Source organism: Podarcis muralis, chromosome 8, assembly GCF_964188315.1.
Source record: "Podarcis muralis chromosome 8, rPodMur119.hap1.1, whole genome shotgun sequence".
NCBI classification, from domain to species: domain Eukaryota; kingdom Metazoa; phylum Chordata; class Lepidosauria; order Squamata; family Lacertidae; genus Podarcis; species Podarcis muralis.
This window is the reverse complement of record NC_135662.1, coordinates 65370577-65398032: the sequence shown is the minus strand read 5'-3', so window position 1 is coordinate 65398032 and position 27456 is coordinate 65370577. Positions and strand designations below refer to the sequence as shown.

The 27456-nt window shown below is 47.0% G+C and overlaps 1 protein-coding gene across 1 annotated transcript in view; it reads right to left on the bottom strand.

The window, feature by feature from the left end:
• Positions 1–8139: 8139 nt before the first annotated feature.
• DUSP22 (dual specificity phosphatase 22) overlaps positions 8140–27456 on the bottom strand; it is a 91514-nt gene continuing 72197 nt past the window's right edge. The window contains exons 5-7 of the mRNA XM_028737845.2: positions 20665–20739; positions 18551–18722; positions 8140–9457 (exon numbers count right to left, since the gene is read on the bottom strand). Of these exons, the coding sequence (XP_028593678.2) occupies positions 9272–9457; positions 18551–18722; positions 20665–20739 (433 nt within the window). The 3' untranslated portion in view covers positions 8140–9271. The remainder of the gene's footprint in view (positions 9458–18550; positions 18723–20664; positions 20740–27456) is intronic.

The following is a 27456-nucleotide window of genomic DNA, read 5'->3' as shown; positions in this document are numbered from 1 at the left end:
TGTACATCAACATTGACTTTTGGACTGGAGAGAAATCATGCCCCTGGTGGGAGATTCAGGGCGCCTTTTGCCTTCCTCTGTAACACATAACTTGCCTGGCTGACTTCCGTGTTTCTAAGCTGCTTTTGAAAGCTCCCTCCTGTAATCTTCCTACTCTGCTTATGGCACACTGCAGTGGGGAATGACACAGTGGGTGGCTGTTTAGAGGGTGGCTGATCCTGCCTTTGAACTAGGACTTTAGATAGCAATGCGATGATGCCAGTTTTCTATAATTATCTAATTGACTCCCAAATCAGATCAGCCTGATGTCCACTGAGTAGCTTTCGTGATACATGCTGGAAGTCGCTCCACAGTGGATGCAGGGTAACTGCATTGTTGGATGATGGGGTATAGTTGCGCATTACGGTGGTACCTCGGGTTACAGACGCTTCAGGTTACAGACTCCGCTAACCCAGAAATAGTACCTCAGGTTAAGAACTTTGCTTCAGGATGAGAACAGAAATTGCACGGCAGTGGCAGCAGGAGGCCCCATTAGCTAAAGTGGTACCTCAGGTTAAGAATGGTTTCAGGTTAAGAATGGACCTCCAGAACGAATTAAGTTCTTAACCTGTGGTACCACTGTACAGAGTTGGACAGGCAGCTAACCAAGTATTTACCCAAACTGTTCCCTGGCTGAAGGCCTTTTTGATAGGGCGTCATTCCGCACGCGCACATCTCAGCAAGCTTCATCCCCAGAACCGGAGTTTTCCCAAGTCAGACTGTGGGTCTGTCCAGCTCAATGTTGTCCAGTGTTCTCCAGATTGGAGATTGGTAGGTTTCCCAAACCTACCTGGAGATGCCAGGGACTTTCTGTGTGCAGAGTTTGTGTGGCACAGCAGTCAACCCCTATTGTAAACAATAACCTGTTGCTTAGATTATTGGCTGAAGGGATGAAAGAGATAAGAATACAGTGGTACCTTGGATTACAGACGCTTCTAGCTACAGACGCTTCAGGTTACAGACTCTGCTAACCCAGAAATAGTACCTCAAGTTAAGAACTTTGCTTCAGGATGAGAACAGAAATCGCGTGGCGGTGGCAGCTTGAGGCCCCATTAGCTAAAGAGGTACCTCAGGTTAAGAACAGTTTCAGGTTAAGAATGGACCTCCGGAACGAATTAAGTTTTTAACCCGAGGTGCCACTGTATTTCTCTTCTGCTTGTCCATGCCTGAGCACAGAGTTGGCCTCTGTACATTGAGGGAGACCAGATGCAAATGAGGACAAGACTCTTCTACCTATGCTAGGGGACGAAGGAGGGGAATTTCGCAGCAGCTGCAGCTCCACCTGCTCGCATGGTGAACTGCGTTGACCTAATTTCCCTTTGCCACACAACTATTAGCAAGCTGCAAGACAAGCCATGCCATCTTTTGCAGCTGCTTGTCTTAAGCTTTCCCACGGCCCATTTCCCCCTCATGTGAAAAAGTCTCAAGGTGCCAACTTTTATTGGCTCCTGCTCCTCTTCCTAACAGCGGGCATGATCTTTCCACACATTAGGAGGTGATAACACTAAATAAATTCAGTGCTGTGAAAAGCCCCCACTCTACCCATCTCTGCCAGGGACACTACTGTTGAAATCGGAAGACCATAGATCATTTGGCAACCCTAGTTAGGTCAGAATGAATGCCGAAAGAGAGCTACTCTCTGATCCTAAACAGATACCTGGAAATAAATCCTGATTTTGGTAGAATCCATGTAACATGTATTGAGGATTACTGACTTTTTAAAAAAATTAACTTATTGATACTTATTCAAAGATATACAAAAATACACACCCATTACAAAGTATCTTTTTAATAATATACTGAGATAAAACAGCTACTTAGTCTAAAAGAGAACCATTTCAGCAGGAAGAAAAGACAAGGAAAGGAGTAACCTGAAGAATGAGGAAGGAGAGAAAAGGGAAAGAAAGAAAAAACTAAAGAAGGATAAAGAACGTGTGTGTGTGTGTGTGTGTGTGTGTGTGTGTGTGTGTGTCTATTTACTACCTTAATTTCCCAACTCTAAACACAGAATGATTTAAACAACAGCCATCAATCATCAATAACAACTCATGTGTACTAAGGATAATGATTTGGAAGGAAGACACCCCCCCAAAAAATAGCTCTCTACTAGAGATATTTATTAAAAATTCTAAGCAGTCCTTCACCCAAAAGGAGTCCAAGTTGTTAATAATAATAATAATAATAATGATGATGATGATGATGATGATGATGTGCAATAAATGCAAAAGACCAAAACCAAAGAGCAGACCAAAATGCAAATGTATGCCCTTTTCCACCTTCCTGGGCAAACAAGACTTAACCTGGCAGCTCTTATTGTCCTTCAATCTAGAGTCATCCAGAAGAGGCTATTGAAAGCAACAGCCACTGGGGGGCCTCCATCAGCTTTCACAGGGGAAAAAAAAGTGAAGCCAACTTTACAGTGCTACTTGCAAGGTTTAGGGAAGCTTCGCTGCTCTTTACAGTAGCATCTTCAAAGCAGTTAGTGTTTTCCCCTGAACTGCGACTGTGGTGCAAGGAGCAGACAGACACATCTAGATTCCAGACAGATAAGGAGATTGAATGCACCTCCAGCCCTAACAGGTGGGAAAATCAAACAAAGCAATTAATACTGAAAGCAAATTGGAAGTGAAGGTGCAATCCCTCTTAAATCGAATACTTAAGGATCAAGGGGGGGGGGGAGGAAAAAGAATGTGAAGATGAAGGAGAAGCTCATTTAATATTAATTACACTTCTACCCTCCTGCCAACCTAGCAGTTCGAAAGCACGCCAAAGTGCAAGTAGATAAATAGGTACCACTCCGGCGGGAAGGTAAACGGCGTTTCCGTGTGCTGCTCTGGTTCGCCAGAAGCGGCTTAGTCATGCTGGCCACATGACCTGGAAGCTGTACGCCGGCTCCCTTGGCCCGTAATGCGAGATGAGTGCCGCAACCCCAGAGTCGGTCACGACTGGACCTAATGGTCAGGGGTCCCTTTACCTCATACTTCTACCCACATCTTCCTGCAAGGATTTCTTTCCCCTTCGATTGATCCTCACAACAACCCTGTAAGGTTGCTTAGGCGGAGAGATCGTGAGTGGCTCAAACTCACCCAGGGAGCTCCATGGCTTAGCTGAGATTTGAACCTGGGTTTTCCTAGACCTGGTCCTGCAGGCTAACACTATACTTGACTTTCCTGGTGGGCACCTTCTTCCCTGCACAACCTGATCAAAATGCTATTCACTCCCTCTCATAATCTGTGGGGGGAAAGTGCCCCAGGATACCAAAAAATATTTGATAGATATATTTGTTTTCTCATCCCTAGCCCCACCTTTTGGTTCACAAGCAGCCCCTCCAGTCTCCTCTAACATCCTAATACAGTGGTACCTCAGGTTACATACGCTTCAGGTTACATACGCTTCAGGTTACAGACTCCACTAACCCAGAAATAGTGCTTCAGGATAAGAACTTTGCTTCAGGTGAGAACAGAAATCGTGCTCTGGCAGCACAGCAGCAGCAGGAGGCCCCATTAGCTAAAGTGGTGCTTCAGGTTAAGAAAAGTTTCAGGTTAAGAACGGACCTCTGGAACGAATTAAGTACTTAACCTGAGGTACCACTGTATACAGCAGAAAGACAAGGGAAAGCATCAAGATTCAATAAAACAGCAACAGAGCCACACTGATAACAAATGCAAGCTCAAGATTAATACAGCTAGTAGTGACTCTGAATGTTCCTGCAGTGACACACACACACACACAGACACACACACACAGATGCCAAGCATCCAAAGTATGGTAATGTAAAGGTTTTTCCCACCCATTTTCTGAACAAAGAGCTGGCCTTCCAGAGAGATGTGCCGTAACTGTACAGGTGTCGTTCTACAGGGGTGCTGACAGTGCAATTCTAAAACTTGTCTACTCAGAGTAAGTCCCATTGGGTTCAAAGGGACTTACTCCCAGGTAAGTGGGGCTAGAATTGCAGCCCTAATCTCTAAGACAGGGGTCAGCAAACTTTTTCAGCAGGGGGCCGGTCCACTGTCCCTCAGACCTTGTGGGGGGGGGGGGCTGGACTAGATTTTTTTTTGGGGGGGGGGGAATGAACGAATTCCTGTGCCCCACAAATAACCCAGAGATGCATTTTAAAGAAAAGCACACCTTCTACTCGTGTAAAAACACCAGGCAGGCCCCACAAATAACCCAGAGATGCATTTTAAATAAAAGGACACATTCATGTAAAAACATGCTGATTCCTGGACCGTCTGCGGGCTGGATTTAGAAAGCGATTGGGCCGCATCCAGCCCCCGGGCCTTAGTTTGCCTACCCATGCTCTAAGAGCAGCAACATACATAGGTCTAATGGGAAGGGAGATTGAAATAAAAGATCAGAATTTGTTTATTTATGCCAAAGCCGTTGCAAGAACTCTACTGGCCCAAAAATGGAAAACACAAGATATACCAACCATTCAGGAGTGGCAGATGAAGATGACAGAATTTACAGAATTTGCCAAATTGACAGGAAGGATCCGGAATCAAGAGGACCAGAGATACAAGAATAACTGGAGTAAATTCATTGAATATTTAAAAGAGAACCATAAATACTTAAAGACACTAGCAGGACTGGAATAATACCTTCAATGTAAAATAGTAGCGATGTAAGAATAATATACGCGATAAGAATGTGATAAATATACCAACTGAAGGGAGGGAGGGAAGTCAAGACTCGGCAGAGCCAAAGGGAACATACTGTGATTGTGCGGATTCTTGGAAAAATATTATTTAAAGAAAACAAGAAAAAATTATTTTGGAAAAAAAAAAAGCTATTGGGCCACATCCAGCCCCCAGGCCTTAGTTTGCCTACCCATGCTCTAAGAGCAGCAACATACATAGCAAGGCCTCTAACAGCAACGCCAGAGTTTAGAATCAGAAGTTGTAAACACAGGCATGGTCCAGTCTGTTAAAATCATTTTTAAAGTTCTGTCGGTTTTTATGGGAGACACAAGTGCAGCATAGCAAATATGCCAGTGCTAACTGAAAAAGACATTGAATTACCTTGTGCTTTCATTTCATCTAGGCCAGCATGATCCTTATTCATTTTAGGGTGTATGGATATCCCATGAGCCTCAGCAACATCCAGCCATTCAGCTGCTTTGAGCCACAGCCACGAAATGTAACAGAACCAGAGAGCTGTCTTCTTTCTGAGACAAGCAGAGAGGGGGAAGTGTGGGGTTTTTGAGTGTCGGTCTTTGGGGGCCAATGACTGTGATCTTTCTTTTCCCCTCATGTTATCATTACATCCAAGGATGACAATTATGGTCATCTACATATCTCAAATGACTGGTTGTCCTCACTCCTGTCTGAATCATCAACTCTTCGGTTTTTTCCTTCTCACTTTCTTTTATCACTCAGGGATGGTTTGTCACAAAGGGTGGGTGGGCCTTCAGACCAAATGGAAATATGGGTTTCTACAAACACAAAACCCCATTCCTGTTAAGTACTAGGGCCTGCATTTTCAAGAAGACACATTCTACATCTGTATTAATGTTCAGTTGTTTTGATTTGAGGGCCTATACAACATTTGCCAACCTGGTGCCCTCCATATATTTTTGGACAGCTCCTGCCAGACACTAACAGCACATGTACACAAGTGTGTAGCCAACTAGGTTTTTACTTAGAGTAGACCCATTGAAATGGAGCTCAGTTACTCATCTGGATTTCAGTAGGTCTACTCTGGTGTGGACTAGCCATGGATACAACCCCAGGAGAGGCACTGAGTCTGTTTAGATTTTAAAAAGCTGCCTATAGAAAGCGGAGCAGAAACCTACATGTTTTTCAAGTAGCATCAGTACCACCAAAACTAGCTCTCTTCTTGAGATCCCTGCCCTCAGGTCCCACCTGCCTGCACTCATGCCTCTCTTCTGCTTGCTTGGCCCACCTCAGGCATAGGCAAACTCGGCCCTCCAGATGTTTTGGGACTACAACTCCCATCATCCCTAGCTAGCAGGACCAGTGGTCAGGGATGATGGGAGTTGTAGTCCCAAAACATCTGGAGGGCCGAGTTTGCCTATGCCTGGTCTGCCTCATCTCTTTAGCTTGTTTCCTAGCAACCCAGGTGGGAGTGGTTGTAGGCTTGTCAGGACATGAGCCTGTGAATTCTTTTAAGAGAGCCTCACACCCAATGAAAACAAGCCAAGTGGCCAAGGCAGCAAGCCACGATGAGTGTGCAATAGGTGACACAAAAATCATGATCTGATAATGCCCCCAGATACTTGCTTTTCAGAAATGAAAGAAGGCATTTCAAATCTGCCTTTTCGTTGTTGCTAAATCAATAACCACACCACAACCACTTCCAGATATGCTGTAACAATCGAGAGAAGCTGCACCAGCAGGTCAGGTATACAGTCAGTCTCCTTCTGTGATCTGCCCATGATGCCAAACACCCAATGGGAGGTTAATAATAATAATAATAATAATAATAATAATAATAATAATAATTTATACCCCACCCATCTGGCTGGGTTTCCCCACTCATTAGATCCCAGTATTTAATAACCTACTGTAGTGATAGCTAGCATGGTACCCTCCAGATGTTGTGAACGACAGCTCTGATCACCCCTGACTGTTGGCCATGTTGTTCGGTGCTGATGGGAGTTGCAACACATAAAATCTGGAGAGCATCATGTTGCTTACTCCTGATCTAGCGAGAAAGAGTGAGCCAAGGGAGTAGCACATTTTCACATGCAAAGCTTATTTTGAAAATAAGCCCACCCTTCCGTGAATGGTCCCAAGGTGGGTTACCAAAAAAAGCACAAAATAAAAATGAACGAGCATAAAGGTAGAGGCTAGGCATTTGCAGTAAAGCCCAAAGGGTTTTATTCACATGAGAAACTAGCTTGAAGCAAGATTCACTGTAAGCTGCCTTGAACCTAGTTCAGATTTTGATTCTGCCATGAACTATTTTTGCCTTTTTGCTTTATTATATGCTTTTATACTTTACTGGTAGACCTTATGACGAATTGTAAGAGGTTTGTTTAATTTCATGATATATTTCCATCAACATTTTTATTATTATTTAAATTTGGTTATATTTTGTAACGTAGTGAATTCTGAGCATCGTCGGTGCTGAAGACAGGATGGGGGTGAACTTGCTTTGTGTGTCTTAACCAAACTCCCTTCTCCCTATTATTCACCCTCCCCATCTACAATGCAGTACAAAATACCTTGTTTGACATTCATCCTTCCTTGTTAAGGTAAAGTACTTAAAGCAAGCTGAGTACTAAAGTGCTACAAGTGTGGCCAGCAACAAGAGGTTGCCATATGGAGTGCTCCAATTCAGGATTTTAGGCAACCACACCCTTTTCCAGGCATATGAAGAATTGGGGCACATCCACGCCAATGGCTTCCCCCAAAGAATCATGGGAACTGTAGTTTGTTAGGGGTACCTCCAGGATTCTACGGCCTGTCCTAAACACATAGTGTCATCGTGCTCTTGAAATTGCTATCAGGATATAGGACATTAATTTTACTCCTCCTGCTACCACTGCTTCAGGCAATCCGTATTCTAAGCATTGGATCTGCAATGTTTTAAAGAAATTCTAGTCCTAACGATCTTGGGAGGGGGTTCCCCACTTCTTAATTTTAGTGAGGCATTTTTTACTGCCATGATGAATCCAGATGGCTCGTTTCCCCTATAGATAAGACACAGCTCACAAATCCAATTGTCTTCTGGGAGTTTGTCCAGATTCCATAACACACTCAGGTTGGTTGATCATTCAGTGGCATCACCAACAACTTATGTCAACCGCGGTCATTCTTATCCAGAAAAATGCAATGAGGTAACAATGGCTTTTTTTATTTAGAAAAAGACTGGAGCTTTTATTGAATATATGCCATTGGGGAGGGCAATTAAAGATGGAACTCCATCAAGCTGACTAATATACAAGAAACCTTTTTTCAGTAGTACTGTAAGAATAACATTCGGAACTTTAATTCAGCACAACAGCCATTGTATCTTTAGTTTCTCTCTATATATACATCTTGCAATATACTTTCAGATCCCTCCAAAATATAAAAATATTTTGAGTGAACAACTTCTCTGAGGTGAAAGCCATGACAATAAATACTGATGAGGTTAGTTGTGATACTTCTGCTTCACTCTAGAGCAAAATATATAACTTTATTAGCCATACATTCCAAGATCATTTAAGAAGGGATATAGACAAGAAGAGACAACCATGCACACTGCCAGAGCTTTGTCCCCTGATGGGAATGCAGCATTTCCCTGTCGCTGAAGAGAGCAGCTGGTTTTTTTTACATTGGAAAATGGCTTGCCTCTTCAGCCAAGGGGCTTCCTGCAGCAAACCCAGAGCTCAAGGAGAGCACAAGGGCCTCCGTGAAACGCAGTGCCCTTATTTAGAGCATTGCATGCCGAAAGAACCAGAAACTTTGAAAAGTGCAGCTGTGCCAAACCCTGGTTATACAGACAACCTGAAGAACACGCGAGGGATACATAGAAAACAATTTGGCATCTCGACGGCTAGAATGTGGCATCCTCTTTACACAGCCACTGGGAGAGAAAGTGGGGCTTGGTGCCCACACAATGGAAGCCAATGTCAACCTGCGAGTGTGGTGCCAAGTTGGGAATTCTGGAGTCCTGCTCCTCATATCTCAGAGATGTGCCTACTAAGAAAACGTAAGACATCTCATCATGGAGCCAACACATACAAAACAAGCCCTCTTTGTGCATGTGCAGGAGGGCATCAAAGGTGCTCTGTCTAGTGACTGGCTGCATTCAGACACCATGATTAAACTACGGTTTATTGTGATGGAAATGAGTCTAGGAGGGCCTTGGCTTCACGTGTGTCCTCCCTCCCCTCTCTAGCACAGCCACAAGGAGTTTTTTTTACTTCTGTTTTTGATTAACTACAGTTTGTTGTGTCCTCTAAACTTGGGCATATCCATGCCAATAGTTGGACATAATTAATCTTAACCATGGTTTTCTGAAACAATCCAACGTCAAGCCATGGTTTATGAAGCTGTCTTGTTTCAACAAGCCGTAGTTATGATGAGCCACAGTTTAAGGTTCAGACACAAGCGAAACTATGGTTAATCTAAAACCTCCATTCTCTGTGTGGTTGTGCGGGGAGGAGAGGAGGGGAAACGTGTGAGCCCAAGACATACCTAGGCTCATTCCCACCACGATGATTTATCATGTTGTCCAAAAGAAGCCACAGAAAAGGAACGCATTAGTGTGTTAGCTGCTGCTACTGAGGAGCAGGCATTGACAAGGAGGCCACCGATGCAAAGCTATCATTCCACTGCCTTCCAGAAGTACTTGACTGAGCTGCTGCTGCTGCTGCATGCGCCTTGAACTTCTGCAGAAGATCTTGGGCTTCTTGCTTGTCTTGCAATGGGCTTTCTCCATATTCAGCCCTGAGCCACTCTCTGACCTGGAGGGACGAAACAAAGAAAAGGCAAAGAAAAACATTGAAACACAGCATAACATAAAAAGGGTTTGAGCGGCTTTAAATGTTTTAGGTAGTTTTAAAATTGGTTTGGAAATGATTACAGGTCTCAGGGAGGAATGCATGCAGTGCCGGATTTATGTATAAGCTAAACAAGCTATAGCTTAGGGCCCCACTCTCTTGGGGGCCCCCAAAAAAATTAAAGGGAAAAAAACCTGGATGTACATTTCCAAAATATAAGATAAAAAAACAAATAAAATAAAACCTACATACAGCAACAATGTTTTGTGTTGTGTAGGCTCCTATGATGTAAGTAATGGCTCCCGCCCACTAGCCTGCTCCCTAAAATATCACTGGTTTGCTCATTTCTATGTATAGGGTGCCCACATTCTGCATGAGCAAATGGCTTTAGATACCTATTAAAGGTAAAGGGACCCCTGACCATTAGGTCCAGTCGTGGACGACTCTGGTTGTGGCGCTCATCTCGCTTTATTGGCTGAGGGAGCCGGCGTACAGCTTCTGGGTCATGTGGCCAGCATGACTAAGCCGCTTCTGGTGAAACCAGAGCAGTGCACGGAAACGCCGTTTACCTTCCCGCCAGAGCGGTATCTATTTATCTACTTGCACTTTGTGCTTTCGAACTGCTAGGTTGGCAGGAGCAGGGACCGAGCAACGGGAGCTCACCCCATTGTGGGGATTTGAACCGCCGACCTTCTGATCGGCAAGCCCTAGGCTCTGTGGTTTAACTCACAGCGCCACCCGTGTCCCTATTAGGTCCATAAATTACCTATTATAAAAATACCTATTAGGTCCATAAATTACCATATAGCATATATTCAACACAAAGAACAGCGACAATTTGTTGTTGACAAAGGACAGCTGGGCCCCATTACCTTCAGTAGCTTAGGGCCTCATCAAACCTAAATCCGGCCCTGGATGCATGTGGCCCTCAGCTTAGTTTCATGAACCCCTTGGCCTAATGTCAAAAAGCCCTCTGTGAGTGGCCATTCAGACCTCTGGTGAGGGCAATATGTCCCTCTGCTGTTGGATGACGAGGAAAGAGGAGGCAGCACAAAAAGAGAGCGAGGAAAAGGGGTAGCCCTGCCCACTTTTGGCTCTGGCCCCTCCCACCAGTCCTTTGCCCCTCCCACTGTTCACATGTGGCCCCCTGACAGATCCTCTCCAAGTGGATATGGCCCTTCATCGAAAGGCCCTTGATCGAGAGTCTACTAGGCAGAACCCCTGTTCTGCCTAGTAGACTTAAGCTATAGGAAGGAAGATGTCAGGTGACTATTAAGAGAAAATTCTTAGCGGTATATACAGGCAGTGGCAGAGCGTGTCTTCAAGGCACCGAGGGATAGAGGTTATGGGTATACCGGGGAGAGTACGTGGAGGGCGTGAGGAGGACGCAGAAGGGCAAGCCTGCAGCCTTAAAATCAGTCTGATTGGGCTGATTTTAAGGGCGCATGCTTGTTGCATCCTTCTAATGCCCTGCCAACCCCACACTGCTTTGAGAGGCTGGGATGAGTGATCAGACTCATAAAGCAGCGCAGTGCTAGCAGGGGTGGCATGAGGAGCAAAATGCACCCTCAAAAAAATCCACAAACCTGCACCCCCCCCCTTGTCCTGCCTATGACATGCCACTGTGTACAGGTGAACTGTGGAACCAATTGTTGTTGTTGTTTAGCCGTTTAGTTGTGTTCGACTCTCTGTGACCCCATGGACCAGAGCACGCCAGGCACTCCTGTCTTCCACTGCCTCCCACAGTTTAGTCAAACTCATGCTGGTAGAAGAAGAAGAAGAGTTTGGATTTGATATCCCGCCTTTCACTCCCTTTAAGGAGTCTCAAAGCGGCTAACATTCTCCTTTCCCTTCCTCCCCCACAACAAACACTCTGTGAGGTGAGTGAGGCTGAGAGACTTCAGAGAAGTGTGACTAGCCCAAGGTCATCCAGCAGCTGCATGTGGAGGAACGGAGACGCGAACCCGGTTCCCCAGATTACGAGACTACCGCTCTTAACCACTACACCACACTGGCTCTGGTAGCTTTGAGAACACTGTCCAACCATCTCGTCCTCTGTCATCCCCTTCTCCTTTTGCCCTCCATCTTTCCCAACATCAGGGTCTTTTCCAGGGAGTCTTCTCTTCTCATGTGGTGGCTAAAGTATTGGAGCCTCAGCTTCAGGATCTGTCCTTCCAGTGAGCACTCAGGGCTAATTTCCTTCAGAATGGAGAGGTTTGATCTTCTTGCAGTCCATGGGACTCTCAAGAGTCTCCTCCAGCACCATAATTCAAAAGCATCAGTTCTTCGGCGATCAGCCTTCTTTATGGTCCAGCTCTCACTTCCATACATCACTACTGGGAAAACCATAGCTATACGGACCTTTGTCGGCAATGTTTTCTAATTGGATTGAAGCTAGTTTGAGGGGTGAAATACACACACCGAAAAGCAGTATTTTTGTAAGAACCTGTGGATCAATATGGATTGTGGCTAATGTCATGTGAGTGCAGCTTCAGAAACGAGCAGAGGGTGTGGAGGAAACAGTCAGGTGAACATATCCTAGCTCTGGATTTCCTGCGTCAAGTAGGGACTTGGGCCAAATGTCCCCCTGCCATTGGATGGTTCTTTTTTTTAAAAAAAAGTTATGATTGGCTAAATAGGCCTTCAATTAATCAGGAGGCACCCTGAAAACATAAAAAACCACTCATTAAAATACAAGTACCTATACCAGAAAAATATTTAAAGGGTATAAAAAGGACAATATGGGAAGCAGCAGTTAAAATGGAGGCATCTTGTCCTGTGAAAAAAATTAATGTGGAGGTGGAAGTTTGCTTTTAGCTCTTCTGGGAAAGAAGCAAACTGAAAATTTGCATTCAAAACTGGATCGTCAATACAGAATTCTTTTTAAAAACCACTATATACCTAAGCGATTTTAATCTAGGTAATTGGAATTTGAATAAAATATGATTTTTATCTAGTTGATTGGAATCTATGCAAAAAATAAATAAATCCACCTCTAGGTCCTTTTTTAATGCAAGCCTTTTTAATGCAAACCCCCCCCCCCCCCCCGTTACACAAAAACATTATGGAGCGTCTGTCTGTCTGTCTGTCTGACATGTGGCAAAAATCGTATACCTAGGCTATGCAAAGATGTAATATGACATTAGATGCTATTCGAAAGGTCAAAAGTTTGGGGAGAGATCTTTCCCGGAACTACCAGAGGCTGTTTTCAGAAAGAAATCTAAGTACAATTCGTGGTTATCTGACGCAAGTTTACATTGTCCCAGTGCTATTTTTCTAGAAAAATAGGTGCCAGAACGAACCATGAACGCCTCCCTTGTTTCCTTATAATGTCAATGGCACCCATCAGAGAGGTGCAGGAACTGAGGTCCAACAAGTTCCAGCTGAAATAAAGCCCTGATCATCCCCAACATTTTAAAGGTTTATTTGAAAATACTTTATTTCGGGCTGAGGCCTCCACTGGGATGAAGCTCAGCACCCACAATTTTGAGAGGGGGCAGAGGAGGCCTGGCAACATGTTATCCTGGGAAACGTAGCGCGGCTTGGCAGGAATCTGCCCCATGCCGCACAGCGTTGGGAGACGCCACACAGACCAGCGGAGGCTGGCAAGTGAATGTTACATTGGGAGGAGGCCTGCCCGGTCAGCCTCCAACATTCACCACACATGTGACATGGAATATGTGCAACATTAGCCTCCCCAATGTCAGGCGCAACTCAGCACCTATGTTTGGTAGTGTTGCACAGGTTTCAAATAAATTGGTACCTCGGGTTAAGAACTTAATTTGTTCTGGAGGTCCGTTCTTAACCTGAAACTGTTCTTAACCTGAGGTACCACTTTAGCTAATGGGGCCTCCCACTGCTGCCGCCGTGCAATTTCTGTTCTCATCCTGAAGCAGTTCTTAACCCGACGTATTATTTCTGGGTTAGCAGAGTCTGTGACCTGAAGCGTATGTAACCCGAAGTACCACTGTCTATCCAAATATATGGCTGCATCTTCTGACAGCATAAGCTTGAATTAAATACTTATTGTACTGACATCCTGTTGTCTATAACTGGGTAGCCTTATGTAGGCCTGGCCTGGCTACTGCTACCAACATATGTCTGTGGTTCCCCTCGATGTGTCTCCTGGCTCCTCCTCTTGGCTGCCTGTCACCCATTTCAACCCATCTGGAGCTGTCCCCTCGACAAATTCTGCACACACAAGCTAAGCTGGGCCAACCCCCCCCCCCAAGAAAGGTTTTTGAACCCATCTGCCCTTCTTAAAAAGAAGAGAAAACAAGTAGAGTCTGCAGAATCAGGCCAATGCTTGTTTTGTGGTTGTTGTTTAGTCGTTCAGTCGTGTCCAACTCTTCGTGACCCCATGGACCAGAGCACGCCAGGCACTCCTGTCTTCCACTGCCTCCCGCAGTTTGGTCAAACTCATGTTGGTAGCTTCGACAACACTGTCCAACCATCTCGTCCTCTGTCGTCCTCTTCTCCTTGTGCCCTCCATCTTTCCCAACATCAGGGTCTGTTCCAGGAAGTCTTCTCTTCTCATGAAGAGGCCAAAGTACTGGAGCCTCAGCTTCAGGATCTGTCCTTCCAGTGAGGACTCAGGGCTGGTTTCCTTCAGAATGGATAGGTTTGATCCAAAGAATGCTTGTTTTGGAAAAGATAATGAAATTTGGGCAACAACAGCCCATGCACAAGCTAAAATGTACTATGCACCACTCACAGTTAGACTATCAGTGCAATCTAGGCATGCTTAAGTGAGAAGCCCCCACTAAGAGGAATGACGAGTGCAGTGGCAGAACATATACTCTGCATGCAAAAGGGCCCGGATTCAATCCCTGGTGTCTTCCAGAAGGGATGGGGAAAAATTCAATCTGAAATCCTGAAGAGTTGCTCTCCATCACTGTCGATAAAACTGAGATAGATGCAGGGCTTTTTTTTATAGCAGGAACTTGGCAGAACTGTGTTCCCTTACCTTTTAAAAATTTGTTTTTTGTTTGTTAGTTGGGGGGGGGAGGAGTCTGGAAAAGATACACACCCAATGCCTGAGCCAGAATTCCACCTCTATCTGTAATCAATAAAGCTGTGGCCACTTCTAATTCAGATCATTGTCTGCTTGAGTTTATTAATCACATCTTACATTTAGCCACTACCAGGGTGGGGCAGGGCTGTGGCACTGTGACTTGGCCCCACAATAAACAAACAAACAAACTTTGTGGTGAGTTCCCCCACTCCCACCCCCCAGAAAAAAGCACTGACTAGATGGATTAGCAGTCTAGCTTGGTATGAAGAGCTTCCTAGTTCAGTGTGGGCCACTCCCTAGCACAGGCATCCCCAACGTTCGGCCCTCCAGATGTTTTGGACTACAATTCCCATCATCCTTGACCTTGTTAGCTAGGGATCATGGGAGTTGTAGGCCAAAACATCTGGAGGGCCGCAGGTTGGGGATGCCTGCCCTAGCAAGTGTGTCTAGGATTGCAGCAGCTTATAATATTTATGCATTGAATAGAAAGGAATATACAAATGACAGAGTGGCAGGAGTGCCAACTATGAAGGTGCGTAAAGGATGAAGGCAGCAGCATCTCTCCCCAACTATTCTCATACTAGGATAGCCAACCCAGTAGTAGCAGCAGCAGTTTTCTGGTTGTGGGAGGTGGACACAAGCCTGGCAGTAATGTGGTCTTTAAATAAAACAAACAGGAAATAGTTTCCCTTGGGGGACCAGGAAAGGACAGCCGGCATCCTTTGAAAGGGGGGGGGGGAATCATATTAAAAATATTTGTGAAATGGCTAAACATAGCTGAGATAGAGAAATAACCTTAGCCAAAGGAGGTTTCTTTTTCTGCTCCTTTGAAAAGGCTCATGTAGCAGAGAAAAGCAGCGCTTACCCTAATGGGTAACTAACGGAGGGAGGTAGAATTAAATGAATGAATTTAAGTTAATTTATTTCCCTGGCTCTAACTCTTGGGATCTCATTCCAGATGTTATTGCGAGCCAGCTCCCATCATGCCTGACTCCTGGTCATGACATCTGGGGCTGATGGGAGTTGGGAGTCCAACAAGAGTTGGAGGCAGCCATATTGGCTGCTCTGAGCATGACCATCCTTAAAGCAAAACGAACGTTAAATGCCTCAGACTGCACTAGGTGAAGAGGAGAGATGGATTGCACCTCACTCATCCTTGGCAGCTACATTATTCTGAGGTGTCACATGACTTGAAGGGGCAGGGGAAAGCAGGGATCAGGGCTGCAATGCACACTTCCTATAGAGACCCACTGAGCTGAGAAGGATTCATTGCTTAGAGCTCCATGCTGTTAGCAGTCAACATCAAAACTGCCCATTTCTTGGCAACGGATATATAACACAGAGCATAGGAGCCAACTCCTAGGGGCCAAAGGCCCTTTGGGTCCACCCGATAAAATATATGTCATGTGATTATGTGGGGTGGGGCTTACCTCACCATCACAGTATTTTATTTCAGTTGGCACCCCTGATTCAGAGGGAGAAATGTACAGATCCCATACATACAGTGCTTTTTTTCTTGAAAAATGTTTAGGGGTAGTCTCATTTTCCTACTCATATTGAAATACTGCCCCTCAATGAGGCCGAACTTAGATTCACAAAATGTTTAGGGGTATGCATACCCCTGCGTCCGTCCCCCCCCAAAAAAGCACTGCATACATATATAGCAGGGATGAGGAACACGATCTGGTCTGCAAGCCAGGTTACTTCCCCTAACCTTCGCAGGCCATGTTTGACAGGTAGGCGTGGCTGCCCACCTGCCAATCACCCAATGTTCCAATGACATCAGGGGATGCAATGTGTTCCACAAGATGGCGTTTTCAAAGAGGCTCAGCAAGACCCACCAATCAGATGATTGTTTCGTCTTGACTTGAGAGCCTCTTTCAAAGTGCTATACAGTGGTACCTCAGGTTAAGTACTTAATTTGTTCCGGAGGTCCGTTCTTAACCTGAAACTGTTCTTAACCTGAAGCACCACTTTAGCTAATGGGGCCTCCGCAATTTCTGTTCTCATCCTGAAGCAAAGTTCTTAACCTGAGGTACTATTTCTGGGTTCGCGGAGTCTGTAACCTGAAGCGTATGTAACCCGAGGTACCACTGTACTGGGAACTGATCCACCTGCCACTCCACCTTTGGCTCAGGCAGGTTTTCACCTTCGCTATACATATATGATGGCAGGTTTTCACCTTCGCTATATATATATGATGGCAGGTGGACATGGCACTCCTGCCATATGTGCAAGATGGATGGAGCAGCCCCTATATTTTCGCAAGATATCATGTGCTTTTCTATGAAAGCTGCAGACTCTTCTCCTACACGGAATTGGAAAAAAGGAAAGAAAAGAACAGCACAAAATGCCAAACCCACATACATGCTATGATCTTCCTAAACACCATTTGCATAATGCAAGGACAATCCATCATTTCAAGTCAAAGCTTTATCAGATCAGAAATGACTGTGAGGGTTCAAATTAAGGAGAGAGACAACCAGGCTGGAAAGTCCCTCTGTAAAGTCAGTTTATTTCCATGGACTCTACTCCTCCATAGCTTGGGAATGGTAAGCCTTTGAGATGAAACAAATATTCAGAGCTGAATAATACATTCATGTTATATGCAGCAGCCGATTCAGAGTTACCAAGTATGTTCTAACAAAGCCCGTTTGCCTCTTCTTTAAAAGATAAGGGGCTAAACAGACTTTACAAATGCACTGAGCTGCCCAAAATGTACAAATGAATGCATCATGTATTAGAGGACATTTGACATGTCAGATCCGTGCTGCCATCCAGGGAGGCCTTGGGGGCAGAGGTCCACAGCCCCACCCAGCACAAAAAGCAGGATGGCCCCCCAAACACAGGAGGAAAGGCTTACCAGTGCTGTACAGTGTTGGTGCTGACCTTTAAAGCCCTAAACAGCCTCGGTCCAGTATACCTGAAGGAGCGTCTTCACCCCCACTGTTCTGCCCGGACACTGAGGTCCAGTGCCAAGGGCCTTCTGGTGGTTCCCTCACTGTGAGAAGTGAGGTTACAGGGAGAAAGGCAGAGGGCCTTCTCGGTAGTGGCACCCGCCCTGTGGAATACCCTCCCATCAGATGCCAAAGAGAACAACTACCAGACTTTTAGAGGACATGTGAAGGCAGCCCTGTTTAGGGAGGCTTTTAATGTTTGATTTATTGCGGTATTTTAATATTTTGTTGGAAGCCGCCCAGAGTGGCTGGGGAAGCCCAGCCAGATGGGCAGGGTATAAATAAATTATTATTATTATTATTATTATTATTATTATTATTATTATTATTATTACCACACTGTGAAGTAAACTAATACACATTCCCATTCTTCTAGGGTAGTCCCCACCCTGCGCTCAGCTCTCACCTGTGGCTCTTAGAAGCTGTCAGCATGCGACAGCAGCCACACCCCAAGGAATGGTTTTGATTGGCCAGGTGAGGGTAGCTGATGGGTCTCAAATGCTTGGCAGGTTTGGGACTTCCTCTGCATGCAAAGACAGACTCTGGCAGATAGAGTGGAGAGAATAGTGGGTCCAATGGTCAAGCGGGCGGTTTCTGCACATGCTGTAGAGCAGTGGTTCTCAACCTGTGGGTCCCCAGATGTTGTTGGACTACAACTCCCATCATCCCTGAGTTCTGGCCTTGGTAGCTAGAGGTGATGGGAGTTGTAGTCCAACAACATCTGGGGACCCACAGGTTGAGAAAGGCTGCTGTGTAGAGGGAAGTGAGGGGCAGGTGGGGCTCATCAACCTGGGAAGGTAGCCCATCTAGGAGAAGGTAAACTCTGATCCTCCACCTCAGCTGCCTTGCGGGATATCTTTGGGAAAAGGCTAAGGAGTAAATCCAGAGTCCCTAAGATGGTTGGATGAGGCCTTGTATACCTCCTTCCAGCAACTCCTGCAGCCAAGCTGCTGCTAAATGTCTTGCTCTGGCCCCACCCACTGCTGGCAAGTTGTCCCAGAAGTCTACCGAAGAGAGGGAACGTGTCCCTCAGGTTAAGAGGAGTTCCCCAACCTTGATTCTCGCGTGGAGTCCTTACGTACTTACATGAGCAAGCTCAGTTTTCTCAAACTCTTCCAGCTGCCGTTGGAAGCCCGCGTTTGGGTTGGCGCACGATCTCGACGCTCGCACTACCGACAGCGCGTCCTCCCAGCCGAGATCAGTGATGGTCATTATGTAGGCCACAACCAAGGTGACACTCCTGGAAACGCCTGCAAGGCTGCATTGCCAAGCAGGTGTGGACAAGTAGATACACAGAGGTTATAGTAAGCTGAAAGCGCATCTTGGACATTAGGTTTGACAGAAAGCATGTTTTTCTTTTTAAAAAACAAACCATACAAAATAATGATGATTCTCATTCAACAAGTGTATAAATTTCAAGTTTCAAAGCAAGGCATACTTCCCAAAGCAGTGCAGTGCTGAACATGATGACAATGTTCCAAAATACGAGCATTTGCGGAAAATGCTTTGTCCTGTATACCTGAAGGAGCGTCTCCACCCCAATCATCCAGCCCAGACACTGAGGTCCAGCGCCGAGGGCCTTCTGGCGGTTCCCTCGCTGCAAGAAACGAGGTTACAGGGAACCAGGCAGAGGGTCTTCTCGGTAGTGGCGCCTGCCCTGTAGAACGCCCTCCCAGCAGATGTCAAGGCAATAAACAACTATTTTACTTTTAAAAGACAACTGAAGGCAGCCCTGTTTAAGGAAGTTTTTAATGTCTGATGCTGTATTGTTTTTAATATTCAGTTGGAAGCTGCCCAGAGTGGCTGGGGAAACCCAGCCAGATGGGCGGGGTATAAATAATTATAATTATAATTATTACCAATGTTACAGGAATGCGCCACAAGCTTATACCAGTTCAGTGGGCATGAGTTCCCGCAAAGAATTCTGGGAATTGTAGTTTGGTAAAGATGCCCTGCCCTCAATGAACCTTATTTCTAAAGACATTGCACCAGCAGGCAACCTAAATTGGGCACCTTCATGCCTTCAGCAGCATATATGCTCTGTGCAACTTGGAACAATGCACAGCTGGAACGTGGTATACATGCATGCACACAGTCAGGCTTCAGCCCGGCACTCAATGCCACATTTTTTTCTGGACCCATGGAAGTAATGACAAAAGTGGGCCTATTGCCTCTCTCCAGTACAATAAGCTCAGGGGGAAGCGGCAACGCTTCAGAGACGCATTTGCTTCCCCCAATCTTCGGGAGCGGAAGGCAGGATCATGACTAAGACTGGAAAGGCTGAGAAGCAAAAAGGGTGCATCCTGCCAGACTGCATGGTAATCTAATGGGGCCGAAATTATCTCTGCCCTGCCCTGTGCTCATCCCAGAACACTGTTTTGAAGTCAAGCAGAGGCCGATGCGCTGAGAAGATTCCGATTTGGCTAAGCATCAGGCTGATGGGGCTCGACCAGCCTCCCTCTGTCGTGATCTGTGCAGGCCCAGCTCTACTCCAGCTTCATTCAGTGGAAAAGCTACCTTTGCCAAACTGAAAGATCATAGAAGCTACTGTTGCTGAAACCCTATACCCAAAATACTCCTACCCTCCCCACCACCACAACAGTGGTCTCAAATTATTTCGCCTTTTCTGAAATTCAGAGCTGAGTGTGGATCCTTACGTAGCCAAGACACACAGTTCACACACCAAATGTATCAGCAGAGGGAACCCAAAGGGTTAGGTAAAGGTAAAGGGACCCCTGACCATTAGGTCCAGTCGTGGCCGACTCTGGGGTTGCGGCGCTCATCTCATTTTATTGACCGAGGGAGCCAGCGTACAGCTTCCTGGTCATGTGGCCAGCATGACTAAGCCGCTTCTGGTGAACCAGAACAGCGCACGGAAACGCCGTTTACCTTCCCCCCAGAGCGGTACCTATTTATCTACTTGCACTTTGACATGCTTTCGAACTGCTTGGTTGGCAGGAGCAGGGACCGAGCAATGGGAGCTCACCCCGTTGTGGGGATTTGAACCGCCGACCTTCTGATCGGCAAGTCCTAGACTCTGTGGTTTAACCCACTGCGCCACCCGCGTCCCTACCCAAAGGGTTACAGGACTACAAAATATCTTCACAGGGGAGAACCTAAGGAGGGGAGCCTGAAAACAGACCAGTGAGCATGAAACCAGGAATAATCAAATGTAGAATAGTCTTAAATGAAATACGTACCAGTGAACAAGGCAGCTCTGACCTCCAAGTCGGCATTCATGGATAAATTCAATGCTTTCTTTGAAGTGTCTGACCCTTAAAAATTAGACGTAGACTTGATTTAGTCCCAGATAAGCTAAGGGATTTCTTATTCCTCTGTCCCACTGATTTGCCTTCTGGAAGAGGTTTGCAGTATTGCCCAGTGCTGTCTTTTAGAGAGACATGGTTGCCTTTGCAGCCAAATATTTGGATAGCAATGCAACATACTGAGTAACACCAACTTAGTGGGTTTCTGGGGACAAGGGCAAAGGCCTTCTTGTTCTCCCAGGCGTGTGGAACTTGATGTGGTTTGATTTGTGGCCTGTTCTTGCTTTTTATCTTTTCGTTGGGTGGGGAAGGACATTCCCCTTGTTACTGAAGGAGCGGCTCTACCCCCATCGCTCAGCCCAAAAACTGAGGTCCATCTCCGAGGGCCTTCTGGTGGTTCCCTTATTGCAAGAAATGCAGTTACAGGGAAACAGGCAAAGGGCCTTCTCAGTAGTGACACCCACCCTGCGAAACACCCTCACATCAGATGTCAAGGAGATGAATATATAACCTTTAGAAGACATCTGAAGGCAGCCTTGTATAGGGAAGCTTTATAATGTGTAATGATTTCTTACGTTTTTATGTATGTGGTGTCATCTCAAACTCTGCATGTATGATGGCTACCTTGCCAGTGATTATCACAAGAAAATCGAGGTAGCAAGCGTCCTCCACCCTCATTTCTTCTTCCCAAATTCCCCGGCCTCCCACTTTTTGCAGCCAGTAAATTGGGTGGTGACATGTGGCTGTACGCACACACAGTGTGGTCCGGATGTATGAATAACACCAAGCAACTCAGTGGTTAGCAGCACACTCTGTGCACCAGGACCCATTGGTCCAAGTCACAACTCCTTGGCTTGATCAAATCTCAGCCCAGCCATGAAGCCTATGGGTAACCTTAGGCAAGCTACAGCCACAGCTGTCAACTCTAATAAAGAGATTTTTTTTTATGACATTTATATACCACCTTTGCATTCCAAGGACCTTAACGTGGTGTCCTAGTCTACTTTATACAGCTGTTGTAAGGAGGGGTGGTATAATGGGTGATAAAATACAGTGGTACCTTAGGTTAAGTACTTAATTCGTTCTGGAGGTCTGTTCTTAACCTGAAACTGTTCTTAACCTGAAGCACCACTTTAGCTAATGGGGCCTCCCGCTGCTGCCAAGCCGCCAGAGCACGATTTCTGTTCTCATCCTGAAGCAAAGTTCTTAACCCGAGGTACTATTTCTGGGTTAGCGGAGTCTGTAGCCTGAAACGTATGTAACCTGAAGCGCATGTAACCCGAGGTACCACTGTATTAGGATTTAGCGCTCCCCACCCCTTCCCCAAATCGTAACTACAGTGGTACCTCAGGTTAAGTACTTAATTCATTCTGGAGGGCCGTTCTTAACCTGAAACTGTTCTTAACCTGAAGCACCACTTTAGCTAATGGGGCCTCCTGCTGCCGCCAGAGCACGATTTCTGTTCTCATCCTGAAGCAAAGTTCTTAACCCGAGGTACTATTTCTGGGTTAGCGGAGTCTGTAACTTGAAGCGTATGTAACCTGAAGCGTATGTAACCTGAGGTACCACTGTATAGTGTTAGTAGCTCATTTGAAGCAGCTGCTCCACGGTTGGGGACACTTCATCACCACCCACAGCACAGTCTGAAATAAACATTTGTACCCAACGCAGAAGAAATCCCCACAATCGTTCTCAGAGTGTAAACTTCCTAAATCTTACATCTGCAAGGCTAGAGTCTTCCCACCACCCCTAGCTTTTCAGCTTGGCCTTGGGAAATTACAACCCCTTTTGTGGGGTTCATCTTCAGCTTAGACAACAATGTGTTGAGAGAAGGTACACATCATGGAGGATAAGTCTATCAGTGGCTACTAGCCACAAAGGGCATGTCTCCACTGTTGGAAGCAGGCATAGGCAAACTCTGCCCTCCAGACGTTTTGGGACTACAACTCCCATCATCCCTAGCTAACAGAACCAGTGGTCAGGGATGATGGGAATTGTACATATGGTCAAAAACATATGGAGGGCAGAGTTTGCCTATGCCTGCACTATGCCTTTGACTACTACTTGCTGGAAATCACCAGTGGAGAGAGTGCTGTTGCAATCAGGTCCTGCTGACTGGCTTCCCATGGGCGTACAGTTGGCCGCTGAGAGAACAGGGTGCTAAACTACAAGGGCCTTTGGGGCTGACCCAGCAGGGCTCTTTGAATTTGTTCTTACTGCTGCAACAGGTCTTACAGCTATTAAGAACCCATCTTCTCACTCTTGCCATTTTGTAGCGCCACTAGATGCTTGGGCCCTTCCTAGTGGCATAGCGTGGTTCGCCAGTGCCCAGGGCCACTCGGAAGGGGTGGCTGGGAGGGAGATGCACGGCGTACACATGCACATTCAATGGCCTAACGGTGTCCATGTCACCCGGGAGATTGCAGAGATAATAAAAGAAGAGTCGTTACGTTGTCCGGAGAGGTACCGTATTTTTCGCCCTATAGGACGCACTTTTCCCCCTCCAAAAATGAAGGGGAAATGTGTGTGCGTCCTATGGGGCGAATGCAGGCTTTCGCTGAAGCCTGGAGAGCGAGAGGGGTCAGTGCGCACTGACCCCTTTCGCTCTCCAGGCTTCAGGAAGCTATCTGCAAGCCTTGGGAGCCCGCGGGAGTTCCCGCCGGGCTCCCTAGGCTTGCGGATAGCAGCCTGCATCCTGCAGCCTGCAGCCTGAGGAGCGCACCCCGGGCTTCGGGCAGATATCCGCAAGCCTGGGGAGACCAGCGGGAGTTCCCGCCGGGCTCCCCAGGCTTGCGGATAGCAGCCTGTTCTGGGGGCTGGGGTCAGGGGAAGCTCGGGCTTCCCCAGCCCCACGCCTGGGGGGGGAAATATTTTTTTTTTTATTTATTCCCCCCCCCCCCAAAAAAAACCCTAGGTGCGCCCTATGGGCCAGTGCACCCTATAGGGCGAAAAATACGGTAATTTCCCGGTTTGTTTTCAATGGAGCCCAGCTATATTGAGGCAGCACTGGGTGTTGAAATCTCACACATCCTAACAATCTTGTGCCCGGGGCAACAGCCGGTGTGGCCCACCCGAGGCACCGCAAGAGCCACAGGGGAATGAATGGAAGGCTCAGGGAAATCCAGAGCACAGGAGATCTGGGTCTTGGTTACTTAAATTGGGAAAGCTACCAGATCACACATGCACAAAGGCATCTATTAGTATAGTCACGGTAACCACAGTGAGCAGCACAGTGTCTCAAGGGAACTCACTGAACCAAACAGCCAGGAGGGGAAGCCTGTAACTCAGCGGTTAGGTTCATGTTTTGCATGCAGAAGGTACCAGGTTCTGCTGGGGGATTCCTCTTTGAAACCTGGTGAGCCATTGACAGTCAGCATAGACAATCCTGGCCTAGATGGACTTAACAATCTGCCTTGGAAGAAGGCAGCTCCTATGTCCCCATCTTGCCCTTTCGCCCAGTGACAGCACCAAGTGCACATCTGGTTTCTGGGAAAGGGCTGCCTGCTGGTAGCTCGTTCAACAACCAGTTCAGCAGGCCGGAAGGGCGACTCATTAGGAAACAGGGATCACACTGGGGTTTTTTCCACGCTCACCATTTATAGTGGTCCGGCAGCTGTTTGATCCAACGTTTTCAAGAGTGAATTTCTAGCTGCCCCGGCTGCACTTTTGGTCACACATTGCCATTATTAGACTGCGAGTGTGGGGTTTTCCTTTCCACACTAATGGCGGGTTGTGCCCAAGTTGAGAAATGTTCTGTGTCTGTTAGTCACACCCCTTGTGTACTCTTGTGCTCCTCCAGCCCAGTACACATTGGAGTTAGGCGCATGCTTCCTTTGGGTATATATGTGTTTAATGCTCAACACCCTGTATGTAGTAGTAATAATAATATTTATTTATTTATACCCCACCCTTCCTGGTTCAGGAAACCAGGCTCAGGGCGGCTAACAACAAATTAAAAACACTTAATTGATGCTACAAAAAACCCACACAACAGCATAAAATACGGTATAAAGCTTAAATAACAATAAAATCAAAAATCAAAAATCAATTTAAGGGGGAAATCCATCCAATAAACATTAGATGATCACCAGGGCTAGCTGGCTAAATTAGTCCCACTTGGGCCAGCGAGGAGACCAGGGGAGAACCAGCTGTGGGATCTCAGAGCAGGCAATCTTCACAAAAAGGGGAGGGGAGGGGAAGGAAGGGGAACAAAAGATCAGGCCAGGTTCAAATTGAAAGCCAGGCGGAATAGCTCTGTCTTACAGGCTCTGCGGAAGGAAGTTAAATCCTGCAGGGTCCTTGTCTCAAGGAACAGAGAATTCCACCAGGTCGGAGCCATCACTGAGAAGACCCTGGCCCTGGTGAAGGATAATCTAACTTCCTTAGGGCCTGAGACCTCTAAACTATGATTATTCATGGACTTTAAGGTCCTCTGTGGGGCATACCAGGAAATTAGAAAAAGAACCACGTTTGTGCCTGAGCTATGGAAAACCTGGCTACTGTGATGAAATTTTGTCTGTAGCTAATGACTGCTGTCGTGGGCAGGACTTTGAGTCAGGACCACCATCTCACTCTCTGCCATCTCTTTTCTTTGAGCTGAGATCACAGACCACTTGCACAGGTCAGAGGGGAAGGGGTGCAAGACAGGCATCTCCCAAACCGCACCCAACAACCCTTCCTGCACAGAAACTGGGACCATGATTGGCACATGCCACACAAATGGAAACAGCGAAGTTCCCTCACTGCAAGAAGCTACAGGGAATCAGGCAGAGGGCCTTCTCAGTAGTGGCGCCCGACCTGTGGAACGCCCTCCCATCAGATGTCAAAGAGATAAACAACTACCTGACATTTAGAAGACATCTAAATTCAGATAATTTATTCAGACACCTTATTCAGATAAGGCAGCCCTGTTCAGGGAAGTTTTTAATGTGTGACATTTTAATGTATTTTTAATCTTCGTTGGAAGCTGCCCAGAGTGGCTGGGGAAACCCAACCAGATGGGTGGGGTACAAATAATAAATTACTATTACTATTCCGGATCTCTCCCAAAAGTTTGATTATTTTTTTGCAATAGAAAGAAATGGATTTTTTGACTATATTGTTCTGGAACCATGCCATTTTTTAAAAAAACAAAACAAAACAAAAAAACCAGCAACTATATCACTATAAATGGTAAGTTTGGAAAGGTCCTTAGACCAGGGGTCAGCAAACTTTTTCAGCAGGGGGCCAGTCCACTGTCCCTCAGACCTTGTGGGGGACTGGACTAGATTTTGAAAAAATAATAATGAGCGAATTCCTATGCCCCCAAAATAACCCAGAGATGCATTTTAAATAAAAGCATACATTCTACTCATGTAAAAACACCAGGCAGGCCCCACAAATAACCCAGAGATGCATTTTAAATAAAAGGGGACATTCTACTCATGTAAAAACACGCTGATTCCTGGACCGTCCATGGTCCGGATCCGGCCCCCAGGCCTTAGTTTGCCTACCCATTCCTTAGACTCACAACCTTCCAACATTTTGATTCACCTGGGGGGGGGGGTGCCACACAATTCACTTCAGGGTGGTAGCTTTTCAAGACATCCAAATGCACCTGAATTCATTGAATCTGTAGCTGGAAACTCTTCCAATGGTACAAAAACGTCACATCTCGTTTTTTGCTTCAAATTATTATTCTTTTAAGTCTCTTAACTAATAGATAAAAATCTTAACTAGTCTAACATACAGATGACCGAAGAGGAACTGCAAAAAGGCTTAACACAGAGATAAGCCAAGAGGAACTGCAGAAACCATCAGCAAAGAGGAATATCCTAAAGCAGTGTTTCCCAACCGGTGTTCCGCGGCACACTAGTGTGCCGTGAGACGTTGCCTGGTGTGCCGCGGGAAAAATTGGCGGGGGGGGGGAATAAAGGGGGGGAAAATTATTCCCCCGCCGCCAGGCGTGGGGCTGGGGCGGGGGAAGCCCGAGCTTCCCCCTCCCCCAGAACGGGACCCAGAGCCATGCCGAAGCTGCGCGCAGCTTTGGCATCACTCTGGGAGCTTGCGGGGCTGGGGGAGGAGGAAGCCCTCCGCCAGCCTCCAAACCATGTCGGGAGACAGCGGGATGGCGCGCTGCGCCTCTCCCGCTGTCCCCCGAGTTTGCAGGGCTGGCGATGGGGAGGAGCAGGCTTCTCCCCCCGCCAGCCTTCCAGCCAAGTCGGGGGGCAGCGGCAAGGGTGCGCTGCGCCTCTCCCGCTGTCCCCCGAGTTTGTAGGGCTGGCGATGGGGAGGAGCAGGCTTCTCCCCCCGCCAGCCTTCCAGCCAAGTCGGGGGGCAGCGGCAAGGGCGCGCTGCGCCTCTCCCGCTGTCCCCCGAGTTTGCGGGGCTGGCGATGGGGAGGAGCAGGCTTCTCCCCCCGCCAGCCTTCCAGCCAAGTCGGGGGGCAGCGGCAAGGGTGCGCTGCGCCTCTCCCGCTGTCCCCCGAGTTTGTAGGGCTGGCGATGGGGAGGAGCAGGCTTCTCCCCCCGCCAGCCTTCCAGCCAAGTCGGGGGGCAGCGGCAAGGGCGCGCTGCGCCTCTCCCGCTGTCCCCCGAGTTTGCGGGGCTGGCGATGGGGAGGAGCAGGCTTCTCCCCCCGCCAGCCTTCCAGCAAAGTCGGGGGGCAGCGGCAAGGGCGCGCTGCGCCTCTCCCGCTGTCCCCCGAGTTTGCGGGGCTGGCGATGGGGAGGAGCAGGCTTCTCCCCCC